The sequence below is a fragment of the Melanerpes formicivorus genome, unplaced genomic scaffold (assembly GCF_026170545.1).
Source record: "Melanerpes formicivorus ecotype bairdi unplaced genomic scaffold, bMelFor1.0.p_v2 SCAF_67, whole genome shotgun sequence".
Lineage (NCBI taxonomy): Eukaryota > Metazoa > Chordata > Aves > Piciformes > Picidae > Melanerpes > Melanerpes formicivorus.
In genome coordinates this window covers 3002708-3021116 of record NW_027142419.1, presented here as the reverse complement: position 1 = coordinate 3021116, position 18409 = coordinate 3002708, and the positions used below count along the sequence as shown (strand labels likewise).

At 66.1% G+C, this 18409-nt stretch overlaps 1 protein-coding gene across 2 annotated transcripts in view; it reads left to right on the top strand.

The window, feature by feature from the left end:
• EPHB2 (EPH receptor B2) overlaps positions 1–18409 on the top strand; it is a 171148-nt gene that overhangs the window by 61279 nt on the left and 91460 nt on the right. For both annotated transcript variants that reach the window (XM_068162820.1, XM_068162818.1), the window contains exon 3: positions 6980–7664. In XM_068162820.1, coding sequence (XP_068018921.1) covers positions 6980–7664 — 685 coding nt within the window. The remainder of the gene's footprint in view (positions 1–6979; positions 7665–18409) is intronic.

Here is an 18409-nt window from a genome sequence, read left to right as displayed (position 1 = left end):
GGTTGGGCACTCAGGGGGGGTTGGGCACTCAGAGGGGGTTGGGCACTCAGGGGGGGTTGGGCACTCAGAGGGGGGGTTGGGCACTCAGGGGGTGTTGGGCACTCAGAGGGGGGGTTGGGCACTCGGGGTGGGGGTTGGGCACTCAGAGGGGGTTGGGCACTCAGGGGGTGTTGGGCACTCAGGGGGTGTTGGGCACTCAGAGGGGGGGTTGGGCACTCAGGGGGTGTTGGGCACTCAGAGGGGGGGTTGGGCACTCAGAGGGGGGTTGGGCACTCAGGGGGTGTTGGGCACTCAGAGGGGGGGTTGGGCACTCAGGGGGGGTGTTGGGCACTCAGAGGGGGGGTTGGGCACTCAGGGGGTGTTGGGCACTCAGAGGGGGGGTTGGGCACTCAGAGGGGGGTTGGGCACTCAGGGGGTGTTGGGCACTCAGAGGGGTGTTGGGCACTCAGAGGGGGTTGGGCACTCAGGGGGGGTTGGGCACTCAGGGGGGGTGTTGGGCACTCAGGGGGTGTTGGGCACTCAGAGGGGTGTTGGGCACTCAGAGGGGTGTTGGGCACTCAGAGTGGGGGTGTTGGGCACTCGGGGGGGGGTGCTGGGCACACAATGGGCCGGGGCAGGGGTCAAGTCCTTTTCCCCCCCGGCCCAGCCTCCCCCCTCGCAGCCTTTCCGTCTGCCGGCCCCGCGTCATGAGCCCCACGGCGGTGGGGGGCGGCTCCCCCCCCCGGCTCCCCACTGCTCCCCCCCGAGCTCCCCCCCTGCCCCCTCCCCGGCTCCCCCCCCCGGCTGCCCCCCGGCTCCCCCTCTGTTCCCCCCCCCGGCTCCCCCCCGGCCATTGTGCTGCTGGCTGCGGGCACCCGGCGCTAATGAGGGAGCCGCAGGCTGCTCATTAAGCGGCGAGGGGGCGCGGGGGCTGCCGTGGGGGGGCTGCCGTGGGGGGGCTGCCGTGGGGGGGCTGCCGTGGGGGGGGCTGCCGAGAGGAGGGAGCTGGGAGCCCCCCCCCCGCCCTGCTCCCGGCTGCAGGGGGGGGCAGGGTGCTGGGGGCCGCTCCCGGGGGGGAGATGCCCAGCTGGAGGCTCCAGCGCTGCTGGTGGCATCGGCTCCTGGCACCCCCCTGCGGGCAGGGGCCCAGGGGGTGCGGCACTGCTGGTGCCCTGCAGGGAGCCTGGCTCGGGTGTGACACTGCCCTGCCTCCAGAGCTGCTCCCTGAGGGGCAGGACAGGGCAGGGCATCCCCCCGAGTGGGGCAGGACAGGAGAGAGCATCCCTCCAGTGGGGCAGGGCAGGCAGGGCATCCCCCCCATGGGGCAGGACAGGGCAGGGCAGGACAGGGCAGAGCACCCTCCCAGTGGGGCAGTGGCAGGGCAGAGCTTCCCCCCAGAGGGGCAGGGCAGGGCAGGGCACCCTCCCAGTGGGGCAGGGCAGGGCAGGGCACCCTCCCAGTGGGGCAGGGCAGGGCAGGGCATCCCCCCAGTGGGGCAGGCAGGGCATCCCTCCAGTGGGGCAGGGTAGGCAGGGCATCCCCCCAATGGGGCAGGACAGGGCAGGGCAGGGCAGGGCACCCTCCCAGTGGGGCAGTGGCAGGGCAGAGCTTCCCCCCAGAGGGGCAGGGCAGGGCAGGGCATCCCCCCATGGGGCAGGACAGGGCAGGGCACCCTCCCAGTGGGGCAGGACAGGGCAGGGCATCCTCCCAGAGGGCAGTGGCAGGGCTGGGTGCAGCCAGCATCCCCTGGACGATGGAGGCTGTTGGGTGCTCGGCTGTTTATTGCCTCTTTGGTGATTCCCAGACGTCCCAAAGCCCAAGCAGTTGTTTTGCCCCTGCTGCCATGGCACTGACAGTGTCTCCATGGTGCTGGCAGTGTCCCCATGGTGCTGGCAGTGTCCCCATGGCAGTGGCAGTGTCCCCATGGTGCTGGCAGTGTCCCCATGGCAGTGGCGGTGTCCCCATGGTGCTGGCAGTGTCCCCATGGCAGTGGCAGTGTCCCCATGGCAGGGGCAGTGTCCCCATGGCAGTGGCAGTGTCCCCATGGTGCTGGCAGTGTCCCCATGGCAGGGGCAGTGTCCCCATGGCACTGGCTGTGTCCCCATGGTGCTGGCAGTGTCCCCATGGCAGTGGCAGTGTCCCCATGGCAGAGGCAGTGTCCCCATGGCAGTGGCAGTGTCCCCATGGCAGGGGCAGTGTCCCCATGGCACTGGCTGTGTCCCCATGGTGCTGGCAGTGTCCCCATGGCAGTGGCAGTGTCCCCATGGCACTGGCAATGTCCCCATGGCAGTGGCAGTGTCCCCATGGCAGTGGCAGTGTCCCCATGGCACTGGCTGTGTCCCCATGGTGCTGGCAGTGTCCCCATGGCAGGGGCAGTGTCCCCATGGCACTGGCTGTGTCCCCATGGTGCTGGCAGTGTCCCCATGGCAGTGGCAGTGTCCCCATGGCAGAGGCAGTGTCCCCATGGCAGTGGCAGTGTCCCCATGGCAGGGGCAGTGTCCCCATGGCACTGGCTGTGTCCCCATGGTGCTGGCAGTGTCCCCATGGCAGTGGCAGTGTCCCCATGGCACTGGCAATGTCCCCATGGCAGTGGCAGTGTCCCCATGGCAGTGGCAGTGTCCCCATGGCACTGGCTGTGTCCCCATGGTGCTGGCAGTGTCCCCATGGCAGGGGCAGTGTCCCCATGGCACTGGCTGTGTCCCCATGGTGCTGGCAGTGTCCCCATGGCAGTGGCAGTGTCCCCATGGCAGAGGCAGTGTCCCCATGGCAGTGGCAGTGTCCCCATGGCAGGGGCAGTGTCCCCATGGCACTGGCTGTGTCCCCATGGTGCTGGCAGTGTCCCCATGGCAGTGGCAGTGTCCCCATGGCACTGGCAATGTCCCCATGGCAGTGGCAGTGTCCCCATGGCAGTGGCAGTGTCCCCATGGCACTGGCTGTGTCCCCATGGTGCTGGCAGTGTCCCCATGGCAGGGGCAGTGTCCCCATGGCACTGGCTGTGTCCCCATGGTGCTGGCAGTGTCCCCATGGCAGGGGCAGTGTCCCCATGGCAGTGGCAGTGTCCCCATGGCAGGGGCAGTGTCCCCATGGCACTGGCTGTGTCCCCATGGTGCTGGCAGTGTCCCCATGGCACTGGCAATGTCCCCATGGCAGTGGCAGTGTCCCCATGGCAGTGGCAGTGTCCCCATGGCACTGGCAGCGTCCCCATGGTGCTGGCAGTGTCCCCATGGCAGGGGCAGTGTCCCCATGGCACTGGCTGTGTTCCCATGGTGCTGGCAGTGTCCCCATGACAGTGGCAGTGTCCCCATGGCAGGGGCAGTGTCCCCATGGCACTGGCAGTGCCCCCATGGTGCTGGCAGTGTCCCCAGGCCCTGCCTGCATCCTCCCTGAGCTGCAGCCTCCCCTTCCCCCATGTGCTGAGGGCTGAGCTCTTGAGGCTCCTGTCCTGAGCCCCCCTGGGCAGCCCTGCCCGTGGTGGCTGAGCTGCTCCTGGGGGCAGGTGTCAGGGGGGCTGCAGGTGAGGCAGGGCAGGGCAGGGCAGGAGCTGCTTCCCTCTGCCTTGCCCTCGATTCTCCCATCCCCCTCCCAAGCAGTGCCCTCAGGTCTGGGGAGACCCTGCAGCTCTGCACCGGCACAGCCAATGCCCCTGTGGCCAAGCAGCAGCTGCTGGCTCTGTGCTCTGCTCCTCCCCCAGCCCTGGCAGCAGCCTTGCAGCCCCTGCCAGTCAGAAGTGGTTGGAGCTGCTTGGGGATCTTCCCTGACAGCCTTCTGTTGGGCTGTTAGCCTTGATGTGCCAGGAGCAATCTGTCTCCCATCTCCTGGGCCTCCCTCTGCAGTCCTGGATGCCCTTGTGAGGCTCTTTGCAGGCTGGGGGGCTGGGGGGGCTCTGCTCCTGCAGGCTCTTCCTTGCAGACCTTGCTGCTGGGGCTGGGGCTGGACCCAGGCTGTGCTGCCCTGCCCTGCCCTGCCCTGCCCTGGGTGTCATGGTCCAGGGGAAGGCTGTGCCCAGGGTTTCAGGTCCGTGGGAAAGAGCTCAGCTTCCACTTGAGCAGCTCTGTGAAGCAGTTCCTGAGCTGTTCCAGCTGGCTGGGGCTGTGTCACAGGCTGGCTGCACCCTGCTGCCTCCTGCCAGCGTCACCAGGGTGCTGTGCCGGCGAGGGGGCAGCACAGGGAGGTGCTCTGCCTGCCAGGAAGGGGAGAGGTGCTCTGGGGAGCCGAGTGGAAGGTTCTCCTCCCCTGAAAGCCTCTGTCCTGTGGGTGCTTGAACAGGGCAGTGCTGGCTGCTCCCGGGTGCAGGGCTGCCCCTGGCTGCTGCATCGCCTGCCCCAAGGTCTGCCCTGAGCGTGGAGGCAACCTCAGGCACTGAAGGATGTGGGGAAGGGCAGAGAGCTGGGGAGGGCTGGGAGGTGTCACACCAGCCCAGAGCTCAGTGGAGAATCCTCCAGAGCTGGCAGTCAGCTGTTAGTCAGCCTGGGGGAGCCTGAGCCTCAGCTGTGAGCTGTCCTGCTGAGGTCGTTACCGCAGCTTGCAGACATCACCGGGGCCGGGTCAGGGCGGCTGGGGCCGGGGCCTCTGCACACCTGCAGGAGGGACCCCAAAGCGTGGTGACTCTTGAAGGGGAAGGGGTGAGGGCTGCCAGCAGGATCCAGCCCAGCATCTCCCTTTCTGGATACTCAGTGGGCTCAAGGAGTCTCCCATAGAGCCTGCTCTGGGGCCAGGCTGCCAGCTGCCAGCCCAGGGCCCTGCTGCCAGCCCTGGTGCAGTTTGTGCTGCTGAGCTGCAGGTGCTGCCTGCCACGGCTGTAACAGCAGCCCTGGGAGCACAGCTGCCAGAGGCAGAGGCTCATAGGATCAGCCAGGTTGGAAAAGACCTCAGAGATCAGCAAGTCCAACCTATTACCTAACACCCAGCACCTCCTGGCACCTAACCCATGGCTCCCAGTGCCACATCCAATCCCCTCCTGAACACCTCCAGGGATGGGGACTCCACCACCTCCCTGGGCAGCACATCCCAAGGGCCAATTACTCTTGCTGGGAAGAACTTTCTCCTCACCTTCAGCCTAAACCTCCCCTGGCACAGCTTGAGACTGTGTCCTCTTGTTCTGGTGCTGGTTACCTGGGAGAAGAGACCAACCCCCACCTGGCTCCAACCTCCCTTCAGGGAGTTGCAGAGAGCAAGAAGGTCTCCCCTGAGCCTCCTCTTCTGCAGGCTAAGCAACCCCAGCTCCCTCAGCCTCTCCTCACAGGGCTGTGCTGCAGACCCCTCCCCAGGAGAGGGAAGGATGCTGGGGACAGGACGTTTGGGTTATCAAGGCATAGAGCAAGGAGAGGCCCTGCACCAGAGTCAGTAGCTGCCAGTGGGGCGCAGAATGAGCACCCCAAAGCCAGGAGAGCCAAAGCAGAATGTGGCAAGGCAGCCAGCAGCTGTAGGCAGCAAGCCCTGGGTCACTTTGTAGACAGATGCTGAAGTGATGCCAGTGTGAGCTGTGTGGAAGCATGGGGCATGTGTGGGCTGATGCTGCTACCTCTGCAAGCTGCAGCTGCCATGAGACAGGCCAGAATGTGGAGGCTGAGGGCAGCAGTGACTGCTACTGGGCTGCAAGCAGACAAAAGCACTGCACACATGCAGCTGAGGCTCTCAGAGCTCCATCCTGTCCTCTGCCGCGGGCAGGAGCCCTGCTAAAGACATTGCTGCCTGCAGGGGAGAGGCCTGGCCCCGCCGTGCCCTGCCCCCTGCCAGAGCTGCTCTGCCCTAACCCGGGGCCTGGAGCACGGTGCTGCTGGCAGGGAGATGGCCCCGAGCTCTGCTGGGGGTTGGGCTCACCTGCTGCCTGCAGTGTGCAGCCTGCCTGGGCTGCAGTGTGGGTCACAGCCTGCCAGAGCCAGGCAGAGGCACTGGGCACCGGTGGGGCTGCCTGTTGTGAGGAGGCTCAGGGGAGACCTTATTGCTGTCCACAACTCCCTGCAGGGAGGTTGGAGCCAGGTGGGGGTTGGGCTCTTCTCCCAGGCAGCCAGCAGCAGAACAAGAGGACACAGTCTCAAGCTGTGCCAGGGGAGGTTCAGGCCGATGTTAGGAAGAAATCCTTCCTAGCAAGAGAGACTGGGCATTGGCTGGGGACTGAACAGAATGGAAGAGAATCAACCAGGTTGGGAAAGACCTTTCAGAGCACTGAGTGCAACCTGTCTGCATCAGGGACAGTGTGGCCAGCAGGGAGCTCATCCTGCCCTGTGCTCAGCACTGCTCAGGCCACACCTGGAGTCCTGTGTCCAGTTCTGGGCTCCTCAGGTTAGGAAAGAGGTTGAGCTGCTGGAAGGTGTCCAGAGAAGGGCAAGAAAGCTGGGGAGGGGTCTGGAGCACAGCCCTGTGAGGAGAGGCTGAGGGAGCTGGGGTTGCTTAGCCTGGAGAAGAGGAGGCTCAGGGGAGACCTTCTTGCTCTCTCCAACTCCTGCAGGGAGGTTGTAGCCAGGAGGGGGTTGGTCTCTTCTCCCAGGCAAGCATCATCAGAATAAGAGGCCACAGTCTCAAGCTGTGCCAGGGGAGGTTTAGGCTGGAGGTGAGGAGAAAGTTCTTCCCAGCAAGAGAGATTGTCCCTTGGGATGTGCTGCCCAGGGAGGTGGTGGAGTCCCCATCCCTGGAGGTGTTTAGGAACAGCCTGGATGAGGCCCTTGGACCCAGGGTTTGGTTCACAGCTCACAGGATGTTAAGGGGTTGGAAGGGACCTGCGAAGATCACCAAGTCCAACCCCGCTGCCAGAGCAGCTGGTGAGGTGGTGCTGGGCGAGAGGTTGGCCTGGCTGCCCTCGAAGGTCTTTTCCAACCTGCCCGAAGCCTGTACTGGTTCTGTGCCGGGCTCGGCGGGAGGTGGTGCGGCCGGGCCGGGCCGGGGTCGGGGTCGGGCCGGGACCGGGGCCGGGGCCGGGCCGGGGCGGGGCAGGGGGCGGGGCAGGGGGGGTGCGGAAGCCGCGCCGGGAGCAGCCCTTTGACGCCGTGTGTCCTGCCGGCAGTGGGAGGAGGTGAGCGGCTACGACGAGAACATGAACACCATCCGCACCTACCAGGTGTGCAACGTCTTCGAGTCCAGCCAGAACAACTGGCTGCGCACCAACTACATCCGGCGGCGCGGCGCCCACCGCATCCACGTCGAGATGAAGTTCTCGGTCCGCGACTGCAGCAGCATCCCCAACGTCCCCGGCTCCTGCAAGGAGACCTTCAACCTCTACTACTTCGAGTCGGACTTTGACTCGGCCACCAAGACCTTCCCGAGCTGGATGGAGAACCCCTGGATGAAGGTGGACACCATCGCGGCCGACGAGAGCTTCTCGCAGGTGGACCTGGGCGGCCGGGTGATGAAGATCAACACGGAAGTGCGAAGCTTCGGGCCCGTCTCCAGGAGCGGCTTCTACTTGGCCTTCCAGGACTACGGGGGCTGCATGTCGCTGATCGCCGTCCGCGTCTTCTACCGCAAGTGCCCGCGGGTGGTCCAGAACGGCGCCGTCTTCCAGGAGACCCTCTCGGGCGCCGAGAGCACCTCGCTGGTGGCGGCGCGGGGCACCTGCATCGCCAACGCCGAGGAGGTGGACGTGCCCATCAAGCTCTACTGCAACGGCGACGGCGAGTGGCTGGTGCCCATCGGGCGCTGCATGTGCCGCCCGGGCTACGAGTCGGCGGAGAACGGAACCGTCTGCAGAGGTAACCTGCGGCGCGGCCCCGCGGCCCGGCCCCGCGCTCCCGGCCCCCCCCGCGCCTGCTGCTGCTGCTGCTGCTGCTGCTGCTCACAGCTGAGCCTCCCAGCAGGCACCTCCCTGGGCGCAGGGCAGAGAGGAGAGCGTCTGGGGAGGCTGGGACCTTCCTCAGCTCCTCACGTCCTGCCCTGGGCTCATTCGTCCCTTGCAGAGGCTCTGCGTTGCCTCTGGGCTCTCAGTGCCACCAGGTCCAGGGGTGCTGGCCTGGGCTCTCAGTGCCACCAGGTCCAGGGGTGCTGGCCTGGGCTCTCAGTGCCACCAGGTCCAGGGGTGCTGGCCTGGGCTCTCAGTGCCACCAGGTCCAGGGGTGCTGGCCTGTTGCTGCTGCCCTCTGTGCAGGTCTTGCAGGGACACACGTGTGTGTAGCCCTGGTGCATGTCTGATCTGCAGTCACCTCCCAAAACAGAGGGGCTGCTGTGCCTTTGGTCTGTACCCTGTGTCTTGGTGTGGGCTGAAATGCTTCTGGGGGTGAGGGGAGCAGGAGTGCAGGTACCCAAAGGTGATGTGGTGAGAGGGAGCAAGCTCTCTGCAGCTTTTCCCTGGTGATGACCCAGGGTGGGACATGGTCACAGGTTGTTCAGGCACAGCATGGGAGCCTCTGGTCCCTGAGCTCCCTCAGCTGTCAGAGGTCTCCTGCCCTGTAGATGTTGTCCTGCCCCTGTAGATGTTCAAAGCAGCCTCTGGGAGCACCTGCTCAGAGCAGCTCAGCACCATGAAGCCAGCATGGTCCTGAGCTATCAAGGGACTCTGTACCACATGTGGGCTTGGGGTGATTGAGAAAAGACTCTTCTCTGCCCTGCTCTGGCTGAACATCAATATCCCAAGAGAGTTTTGGTGGCATTGGCACTGAGCAGGGCTGGGCAGCCTCTGGCAGCAGGTCCAGAGGGGTTGGTGGTTGCTGCAGAGCACAAGGAGGGAGCTGCCTCCTCCTGTCTTGCAGTGGGAAGAGGCAGCATCAAACAGGCATGGGGAAGGTGCTGGTGGTGGGGAGATGGACTCTCCAGAGAGGGGAAGGGACAGTCTCTGGCATGCTTGGTTGGGACTGCAGGTGGGATGTTCCCCTTGGAGGTTGTACCACGTCTCCTGCTGGTGCCTGGGTGCTCATGCACCAAGCTACAGGTCCTGATGCGCCGTGAGTGTCATTTCCTGTGTGTGCTGTGAGCTGCTCCTCGCTGGGCCGCTGAACGTCTCTTGGCCCCGAGCTGGGGCTGATGCAGGGTCGTCCAGCGGCGGCAGGGACAGTGCCGGGGCCGGGGAGGCAGCCGTGGCTGTGCTCCGCCGGCAGGCAGGACAGAGGTTTCGCGGTGCCTGAGCGGAGCGTTCCCAGCAGCCCCAGAAAGCCGAAGTGATTGATGTCAGCTTTTCCACCCCAGCCTGGCCTTCCCCTCCCGAGCAGACCCGGCCCTGCCCAGCTCTTTGCTCTGATGCACCTACGGCTTCTCGGGGCTGCCCGCCCCTGCTGCCAGCCCGGCCAAGGGACGGTCCCTGCCTGTGCCCCGCGGCTCCCGGGGCTCCGTGCACGGAGCCGGCGGGGCCGGGAGGGGAGGCAGAGCGGGCGGGAGCTGGGGGCCGAGGTGGGGGGAAGGCAGAGCGGGAGGGAGAGTCCCGGTCTCGTCTTTGTCTGTGCAGCAGCCGCAGCAGCAGGGTTTTGGGAGGTCCGGTACCTCGGCAGCTGCTGCTGCAGCCGGTGCTGGCGTGCGCCCGGCCCCGCGCTCCCCGCACTCATCAATCACACCGCGGCCGGCAGACCACCGTCTCCATGGGGCAGCTGGCTCCGGGGCCGCGCTGCCTCCCCCTTCCCCTCCCTTTCGCCTTCGCCTTCTTCCCTTTCCCTTTCCCTTTCCCTTTCCCCTTCCCCGTCCCGTGTGGAGCTGTGCGCTCGGGGCAGGATGGGACCCCAGGGCTGTGCCAGGCCGGGACACCCCCTGCAGCTTCCCCCGGCAGCCCCCAGAAGAGGAGTGAGGACTGGGAGAGGAGCCAGCCCCGAGGCTGGCAGGACAGATTTAGCATCCCCAGCCTCGCCCAGCCCCCACAGCGAGCCCCGCCGAGGGCTGGGGAGGGGGCTGCTCACCTCCGCTCGGTCGGGCAGAGGAGGGGCTCCGCTGCCCAGCTCAGCTGGACAAAGGGGTGCGGGGGGTGTGTGTGTGTGGGGTGTGCAGCCCCGCGTCCTGCGCAGCCCCCCTGCCCTGCCCGCCCCGCTCCCCGTGCTGTGGGGGCTCCCTCGTACATGTGGCCGGCAGGTTTGGTCGTGTTCGCGGGGCTGGGAGGGAATCTGGGCCCCCTTCCAGAAGCCAAACAAAAGCAAATCCGAGCCGGCTTCGGCGGCAGAGCGCTCTCGCAGGGCGCGGGCAGCGCCGGGGGGCGCGGGGAGCCGGCTGCCCGTCCCTGCCCCCCGAGGGGTCGCGGCGGCTGTGCCCTGGGGGAGGCCGGGGGCGCCGGCAGGAGCCGCTGGGCGTTCCGCGGAGGGCTGCTCCGCGCCGGGAGCCGGCGGGGGGATATTTACGGGGGAAGTTCACGCATCTAACAGCTTAAGCTCCTCTAAGCTTGCGGCCCCAGCACAAAAGGATTTGGGAGCAGTTAACAATTCTGTGTGGTTAAGAGATTTTCATTTTGCTAGGCCTTGCTGGCCAACCCCGCAGGGCCCTGCGAGGGGCTGCCTGCCGCTCCCCCCCTCCCCTCCCCACCTCCCTTCCCCCTCCCCCCCCCGCTCCTTTCTGCTGCGCTGGCGAGGGGCTCCATGCGCCTCCCCCAGCCCCATCCTCCCGCTTCTCCGCTTCACCTTCCCCTGCTCCCTGCCTGCCTCTTTCTTCTCCATCTCCCTGTTCTTTGTCTGCTGCCTCCCCCTCACCCCGCCCGTCCCTCCCATGCAGCACACCGAGCGCATTGGCTCCGCTCCGCAGCGCGGCAGAGCCATTGTGCTGCTGCTCCCTGCTCGGGCTGGACGGGGGCGAGAGCTGCCTGCCAGGGTCTCTGCCTGCTCAGAGGGGGCTGGTCCCAGCTCTCCAACCCTGCCTCCAGCTGCTCTCCATCTTTGGAGGTCATCTGCCCCTGCGCCTGCTCCCCGTGCTCGCAGCAGCCTCTCCTTTGTTGCAGCACAGAGTGCAGGGAGCCCTGGTCCTGCTGTGGTGGCAGGGGATGGGGCTTGCCCTGCAGGGCTGCCTGTGACGCTGTCTTGCTGTCAGAGCCCTGTGCCACCCCCCCTGAGGGTCACTGGGGAGGAGAGGAGCTGCTGGTGTGCTGGGCACGGGGGGGACCTGTTCACCGAGGGGGTCTCTAGGCTGCCACCTGCCTTCTCCAGCTCAAGGTGGAGCTGGGCCACCCCTCTGCAGAGCCTGAGGGCTCAGCAGTGTGTCCCCTTTGGAGCCTGCACTGCCTTCCTCCTGTTCCTTCCCTGGGCAGCAGAGCCAGGAGCGAGGACCTGAGCACAGCTCCAGCACCCAGCCTGCTGCTGGCCTTGTCAGGCTCCACCACCACCACAGCCCAGTCCCAGCCCCTCCCCAGCTGGGTGCTCCTGCCCCAAGCCCCTGTCTAAAGGCAGAAGGGTGACCTGCAGGGTGCTTGCTGCAGCAGCTGGTGCCTGGGCTCCCCAGCCTGGGGCTGTGCAGGGCTGGCTGGTTGCTTTTGCTGGGGCTGTGCCCTCTGGCTGTGATCCTGCAGGTGATGGCCCTCCCTTGCTGCTGCTTTCCTGTTGCTCTGAGGTCCAGCACGGCAGCTCTGCCATCACCTGCTGTGTGCTGGGGCTGTGGGTGCAGGAGCAGTGGTGCCAGGGACTCACAGAGTCACAGCATGGGGTGGGTGGAGAGGGAGCTCAAGCATCATCCAGTTCCAAGGCCCTGCCGTGGGCTCAGAGCATTTCCTCCGCTGCAGAGGTGTGGGAGGCAGTGGGGACCTGTCCCAGCTGTGCTGTGCTTGGGTGTCAGAGTGGAGCAGGGCTGTGCCAGGGGCTGGGGGGGCCGTGCCAGGGGCTGGGGGGCTGTGCCAAGGGCTGGGGGGGGCTGTGCCAAGGGCTGGGGGGCTGTGCCATGGGCTGGGGGGGGCTGTGCCATGGGCTGGGGGGGCTGTGCCAGGGGCTGGGGGGCTGTGCCAAGGGCTGGGGGGGGCTGTGCCATGGGCTGGGGGTGCTGTGCCATGGGCTGGGGGGGCTGTGCCAAGGGCTGGGGGGGCTGTGCCATGGGCTGGGGGGGCTGTGCCAAGGGCTGGGGGGGCTGTGCCAGGGGCTGGGGGGGCTGTGCCAAGGGCTGGGGGGGGCCGTGCCAGGGGCTGGGGGGGCTGTGCCAAGGGCTGGGGGGGCTGTGCCATGGGCTGGGGGTGCTGTGCCATGGGCTGGGGGGGCTGTGCCAAGGGCTGGGAGGGCTGTGCCAAGGGCTGGGGGGGGCCGTGCCAGGGGCTGGGGGGGCTGTGCCATGGGCTGGGGGGGCTGTGCCAGGGGCTGGGGGGGCTGTGCCAGGGGCTGGAGGGCTGTGCCATGGGCTGGGGGGGGGCTGTGCCAGGGGCTGGGGGGCTGTGCCAAGGTCTGGGGGGGCTGTGCTGCAGAAGGCTGTGTCCTGGCTGCCTTGCACTCCCATCCCATCACTGTGGCAGGCTGTTTGTGGCCCCAGGCCTGGTTTGGGTCTGACAATGCTGGCCCCAGCCCCAGCCTGTAAGCCCCCAGGGCTGCTGAGGTCCTTGCAGGCAGCAGTGCAGGTGGAGCTGCTGCAGGCACTGCCACTTGTGATGGAAGAAAGTTTCCAGGGATGGAGAGCTGCTGAGTGAAGCTTCCCTGTGCTGCCCCTGCCCTGGGCTGCCCCTCACTCCTGTACCTCAGGGAGCTTGATCCATCTCCACACCTCTGCCCTCTCTGGGCCTGTTGGAGAGTACTCCTTGGCCCCTGCTCCTCTGGTAGGGCTTTTGGCACTGCTGGAGCAGAATCACTGAGCCCCAGTGATCAGCTGGGTGCCAGGGGGGATGCTGAGATTTCCCTCTTCCCCCCCTTTGCTTGAACCATTTGGGCAGTGCTGTTTCTCTGGGTCCTCTTGAAGGATGCTCATCCTTCCCAGTGGGACTGGGAGCAGATCAGGGCTGTGGTCCAGATCCTTGTCCCTGGAGGTGTGAGCAGCCCCATGCTCCTGGTGCAGTGCACATCCCCTGCCCTGCACCCCCAGCTGTGCTCCAGGAGCTCATCAGCTTCGGGGTTCACCACACTGCAGCTTCCATGGCAGCAGCTGAATCGGTTGGGAAGGCTCTGGGTGTTCTCCTGGGTCATTGCCATGCCAGCAGGGCCAGGAGGTGACCATCCCCTGTGCTCAGCACTGGGGAGGCCACAGCTGGAGAGCTGTGCTCAGCTCTGGGCCCTCCCTGCAGGAAGGACACTGAGGGGCTGGAGGTGTCCAGAGCAGGGCAGCCAGGCTGCAGAAGGGCCTGGAGCCCCTGGGCTAGAGGAGGGCTGAGGGAGCTGGGGGGGTTGAGGCTGGAGGAAAGGAGGCTGAGGGAGACCTCCTTGCTCTCTGCAGCTCCCTGCAGGGAGGTTGGGCTGAGGAGGGGGCAGCCTCTGCTCCTTGGTGCCAAGGGCCAGGAGCAGAGGCAATGGTTGCAAGCTGCCCCAGGGGAGGCTGAGGCTGGAATCAGGAAAGATTTCTGCCCTGGCAGGGATCTCAGCCCTGGAATGGTCTGCCCAGGGCAGTGCTGCAGTGCCCAGCCCTGGGGGGGTTCCAGCAGCTGTGGGGCTGGGGCTTAGGGCCATGGTTTGGTGCTGAGCCTGCAGTGCTGGGTGCAGGGCTGGGCTGGGTCAGCCTGGAGGCCTCTTCCAAGCAGCTCTGCTCTGTGAATCTGTGATCCTGTGATCCTGGGACTGAGACCAAGGTGGAGCAGGCCAGAGGCAGGGTCCAGCTCTGCTGGCTGGAGCAGAAGCAGCTCTGCCCTGCAGAGCCTCCCTGCTCTGAGCCCAGAGTGCAGCAGGGGTCTGCTGGCCAGGCCTGAGGGTGCTGAGCTCTGAGCTCTGCAGCAGCATTCCTGTGCAGGCAGCAGTGTGGCTGTGCCCTGGGACCTCTCTGCCACTCTGGGCCTTGCAGCAGAGCCCAGCCCAGGCTGAGCTGCCCTGCTCTGTGTCCCACAGCCAGAGCCAGGTCAGTGCCACTCCTCCCACAGCCAGAGCCAGGTCAGTGCCACTCTTCCCACAGCCACAGCCAGGTCAGTGCCACTCCTCCCACCTCCCTGCCAGCCTTTCTTTTCCCCCTGGGAGGGTGGCAGAGCCCTGGAGCAGGCTGCCCAGAGAGGTTGTGGAGTCTCCTGCTCTGGGGAGCCTCAGAACGCTCTGGGACCTGCCCTGGGTGGTCCTGCTCTGCAGGGGGCTGGGGGTGGATGAGCTCTGGGGGTCTCTTCCAACCCCCACCGTGCTGTGGTGTGCTGAGCCAGGCCTGGGGCTGGCACAGCCTTATTTGTCTGCCACTGAGGCTGCTGTGGCAGCCCTAAAATGGCCAAGGCTGCCTGCTGTGACAAATGGCTTTCTGCAGCCCCCCCTGGGCACCCCACAGCCCCCCAGCTGTGCAGGGGGAGTTGTGCTGTCCCCTGCTCCACAGCCACCCCCTTGGCAGCCCTGGGCTGGGTGCCAGCCTGACAGACTGGCTGCTGCCTGACACCTTGAGTTGCTGCTGGAGTGGGCAGCATTCCCCCCTCCCCCTGGAAGCTGCTGACATCCCCTGGCTCCCCCCAGGCCCAGAGCAGGGATTCCTCTGCCTCTGCTGCAGGCTTGGTGACAATGTGAACGCTCCCAGCCGGCCTCAGCTCCATCCCATTGTGGCTGCTGCTCCCTGGGCTTCTCCCTCTCCTCCCTCCCTGTCTGGGATGTGTCTTTCTTCCCCTTGCTTTGATTCCTCTCCCTCCTGCTCCTTGCTGACCTCTCCACGTTGTGAATCCCACCAGGCTGTGGTGGGGACTGCAGCTGCTGAGGATTAGCTGCTCCCAGCCTGCTCAGTGCAGCCCGGAGCCAGGGCTGATGCCAGCCTGCCCTCTGCACCCTGTGCCTGCTGCTTGGCCTCCTGAAGGCTGAGGCTGGAGCTGGGGGAGGCTGCCAGGGCAAGGAGGGGGCAGGTGGGGGCTGGGCTGAGGCATCTGTTTGCTGGCAGGCTGAAGGCCCAGGAGATGCTCCCTGTGCAGGGATGGCTGCAGGTGGTCCAGGGGAGGGGTGAGACATCTCCTGCCCATGCCTTGCCTGCTCTGCCTGCTCCCTGCTGCTGCCTTGCCTGCTCTGCCTGCTGCTGCCTTGCCTGCTCTGCCTGCTCCCTGCTGCTGCCTTGCCTGCTCTGCCTGCTCCCTGCTGCTGCCTTCCCTGCTCTCCCTGTGCTGCCTTCCCTGCTCTCCCTGTGCTGCCTTCCCTGCTCTCCCTGCTGCTGCCTTCCCTGCTCTGCCTGCTGCTGCCTTCCCTGCTCTCCCTGTGCTGCCTTCCCTGCTCTCCCTGTGCTGCCTTCCCTGCTCTCCCTGTGCTGCCTTCCCTGCTCTCCCTGTGCTGCCTTCCCTGCTCTGCCTGCTGCTGCCTTCCCTGCTCTCCCTGTGCTGCCTTCCCTGCTCTCCCTGTGCTGCCTTCCCTGCTCTGCCTGCTGCTGCCTTCCCTGCTCTGCCTGCTGCTGCCTTCCCTGCTCTCCCTGTGCTGCCTTCCCTGCTCTCCCTGTGCTGCCTTCCCTGCTCTCCCTGTGCTGCCTTGCCTGCTCTCCCTGCTGCTGCCTTGCCTGCTCTCCCTGTGCTGCCTTCCCTGCTCTCCCTGTGCTGCCTTCCCTGCTCTCCCTGCTGCTGCCTTCCCTGCTCTCCCTGTGCTGCCTTCCCTGCTCTGCCTGCTGCTGCCTTCCCTGCTCTCCCTGTGCTGCCTTCCCTGCTCTCCCTGTGCTGCCTTCCCTGCTCTCCCTGTGCTGCCTTCCCTGCTCTCCCTGTGCTGCCTTCCCTGCTCTCCCTGCTGCTGCCTTCCCTGCTCTCCCTGTGCTGCCTTCCCTGCTCTCCCTGTGCTGCCTTCCCTGCTCTGCCTGCTGCTGCCTTCCCTGCTCTCCCTGCTGCTGCCTTCCCTGCTCTCCCTGTGCTGCCTTCCCTGCTCTCCCTGTGCTGCCTTCCCTGCTCTGCCTGCTGCTGCCTTGCCTGCTCTCCCTGTGCTGCCTTCCCTGCTCTGCCTGCTGCTGCCTTCCCTGCTCTCCCTGTGCTGCCTTGCCTGCTCTCCCTGCTGCTGCCTTCCCTGCTCTCCCTGTGCTGCCTTGCCTGCTCTCCCTGCTGCTGCCTTCCCTGCTCTCCCTGTGCTGCCTTGCCTGCTCTCCCTGCTGGACAGCCCAGCTCAGAGCATGAGGTGCTGCCTCTGGGGGACCAGACCTGCATGGCCCAAAGCAGGCAGAGGGCATGAGAGCTGCTTCCAAGGCAAGGGATGGGCTGAGGCCTTCCCCAGAAGTCTTGTCATAGCATCACAGAGTCAGCCAGGTTGGGAAAGAGCTCAGGGAGCATCCAGTCCAGGCCTTTCCTGTGGGGAAAGGGAGGAGATGAGGTTCTGCAGGACATGAGTGCTGCTTGTGAAGAGCAGGAGCCTGGCAGAGCCCTCCCAGCCCTGCTGTGAAGGTGTAGGAAAGAGCTCAGCAGGCTGCAGAAGGTAACCCAAGAAGTGTGGAGGGGAACAGCAGATTCTCAGCTGGGAGTGTGGGCAGGGCAGGAGGCCTGCTGCTGGAGGGGAGAGGGAGGCCTGGAGCCCAGCAAACCCTCCTGGGGCTTCCCTGGTGGAGCTGGTGGCCATCCCCAGGGTGCCTGGAGAGTCTGGAGAGGATTGCCTCCCTGTGCCTCCTCCCTGTGCCTCATCCTCTGCCTCATCCCTGTGCCTCCTCCCTGTGCCTCAGCCCTGTGCCTCCTCCCTGTGCTTCATCCTCTGCCTCAGCCCTGTGCCTCATTCCTGTGCCTCCTCCCTGTGCCTCCTCCCTGTGCCTCAGCTCTGCCTCCTCCCTGTGCCTCCTCCCTGTGCCTCATCCCTGTGCCTCAGCCCTGTGCCTCCTCCCTGTGCCTCAGCCCTGTGCCTCCTCCCTGTGCCTCCTCCCTGTGCCTCAGCCCTGTGCCTCAGCCCTGTGCCTCATCCCTGTGCCTCATCCTCTGCCTCATCCCTGTGCCTCAGCCCTGTGCTTCAGCTCTGCCTCATCCCTGTGCCTCCTCCCTCTGCCTCCTCCCTGTGCCTCAGCCCTGTGCCTCCTCCCTGTGCCTCATCCCTGTGCCTCAGCTCTTCCTTCACTCTGCTCAAGGTCTTCTGCCCCAGAGCTGCAGGGGAAGCCTCTGTTCCCCTTTCTGCTTTGGGCCAGGTTGCTGCCCCATCCCTCTCCTGTCTCCCCCATCCCTCTCCTGTCTCCCCCATCCCTCTCCTGGCTCCCCCATCCCTCTCCTGTCTCCCCCATCCCTCTCCTGTCTCCCCCATCCCTCTCCTGTCTCTCCCATCCCTCTCCTGTCTCCCCCATCCCTCTCCTGTCTCCCCCATCCCTCTCCTGTCTCCCCCCTCCCTTTCCTGTCTCCCCCCTCCCTTTCCTGGCTCCCCCATCCCTTTCCTGTCTCCCCCATCCCTTCCCTGTCTCCCCCATCCCTCTCCTGTCTCCCCCATCCCTCTCCTGTCTCCCCCATCCCTGTCCTGTCTCCCCCCTCCCTTTCCTGGCTCCCCCCTCCCTTTCCTGGCTCCCCCCTCCCTTTCCTGGCTCCCCCATCCCTTCCCTGTCTCTCCCATCCCTCTCCTGGCTCCCCCATCTCTTCCCTGGCTCCCCCATGCCCCAGACCTTTCACTGTGGGCTTAGGGAGCGGTTGGGAGGGGGTGGGTGGGGGCAGCCCCTGGGGGCCTGCAGTGGAGCAGAGTGGTGTCCCCCCTGCCCCTCACTGCAGTGGTGCAGCCCTGCAGCAGCAGGAGGCCTCTGCTGGAGCTGCTGCCTGCAGCAGTGCAGGATCTGCCCCTGGCTGAGCCCTGCAGCTGAACAGCAGCTTGGATCGGGCAGCACATTCCTGCTCTGGCTACAGCCTTGCAGTGGGGCAGGGCTGCTCTGGCAGCAGCCCCCTCCCTGCCTCCCCTCCCTGCCTCCCCCCCCTGCCTCCTCCCCTGCCTCCCCCCTGCCTCCCCTCCCCCCCAGGCCTCCCTTTCTTCTCTCTCTTGCTTTTTTTCCCCCCTTTTCTGAGAAAAGTGGTAAACATTAATAGTGCCTGGGATGAATAGCTGGGATCCAGGCCCAGGCTTCCAGGCTGTTAACCCTTCCTTGCCCTCAGCTGCAGGCAACCTGCTGCTCGGCCCTGCTGTGCTTGGGCTTTTGTTTCTGCCTCTCAGTCAAGGTGCTCCCAGGTCAGGGGGGCAGGGAGAGGCCTCCCCTGGGGCAGAGGTTTGTTGGTGCTGGAGCTCAGTGGAGCCACAAGAGGAATGTGCTTCATCATCCCTCAGCTGTGCTCAGGCAGTCCCCAGCACAAACCCAGGGCTGGGAGCAGCCCTGGGCAGGAGGAGGGCTTGGAGGTGCTGGGTGCTGAGCAGCTCAGCATGGGCAGCACTGAGCACTGCCAGCACAGCCCCAGCCTGGGCTGAGCCCCAGAGGGTGGGCAGCAGGGCAGGGAGGGGATTCTGCCCTCTGCTGAGCTCTGCTCAGACCTCCCCTGCAGTGCTGGGGCAGCTCTGGAGCCCTCAGCACAGACAGGGACCAGGGGAGGCCACAGCAGTGCTGGGAGGGTGGAAGCCTCTGCTGGGAG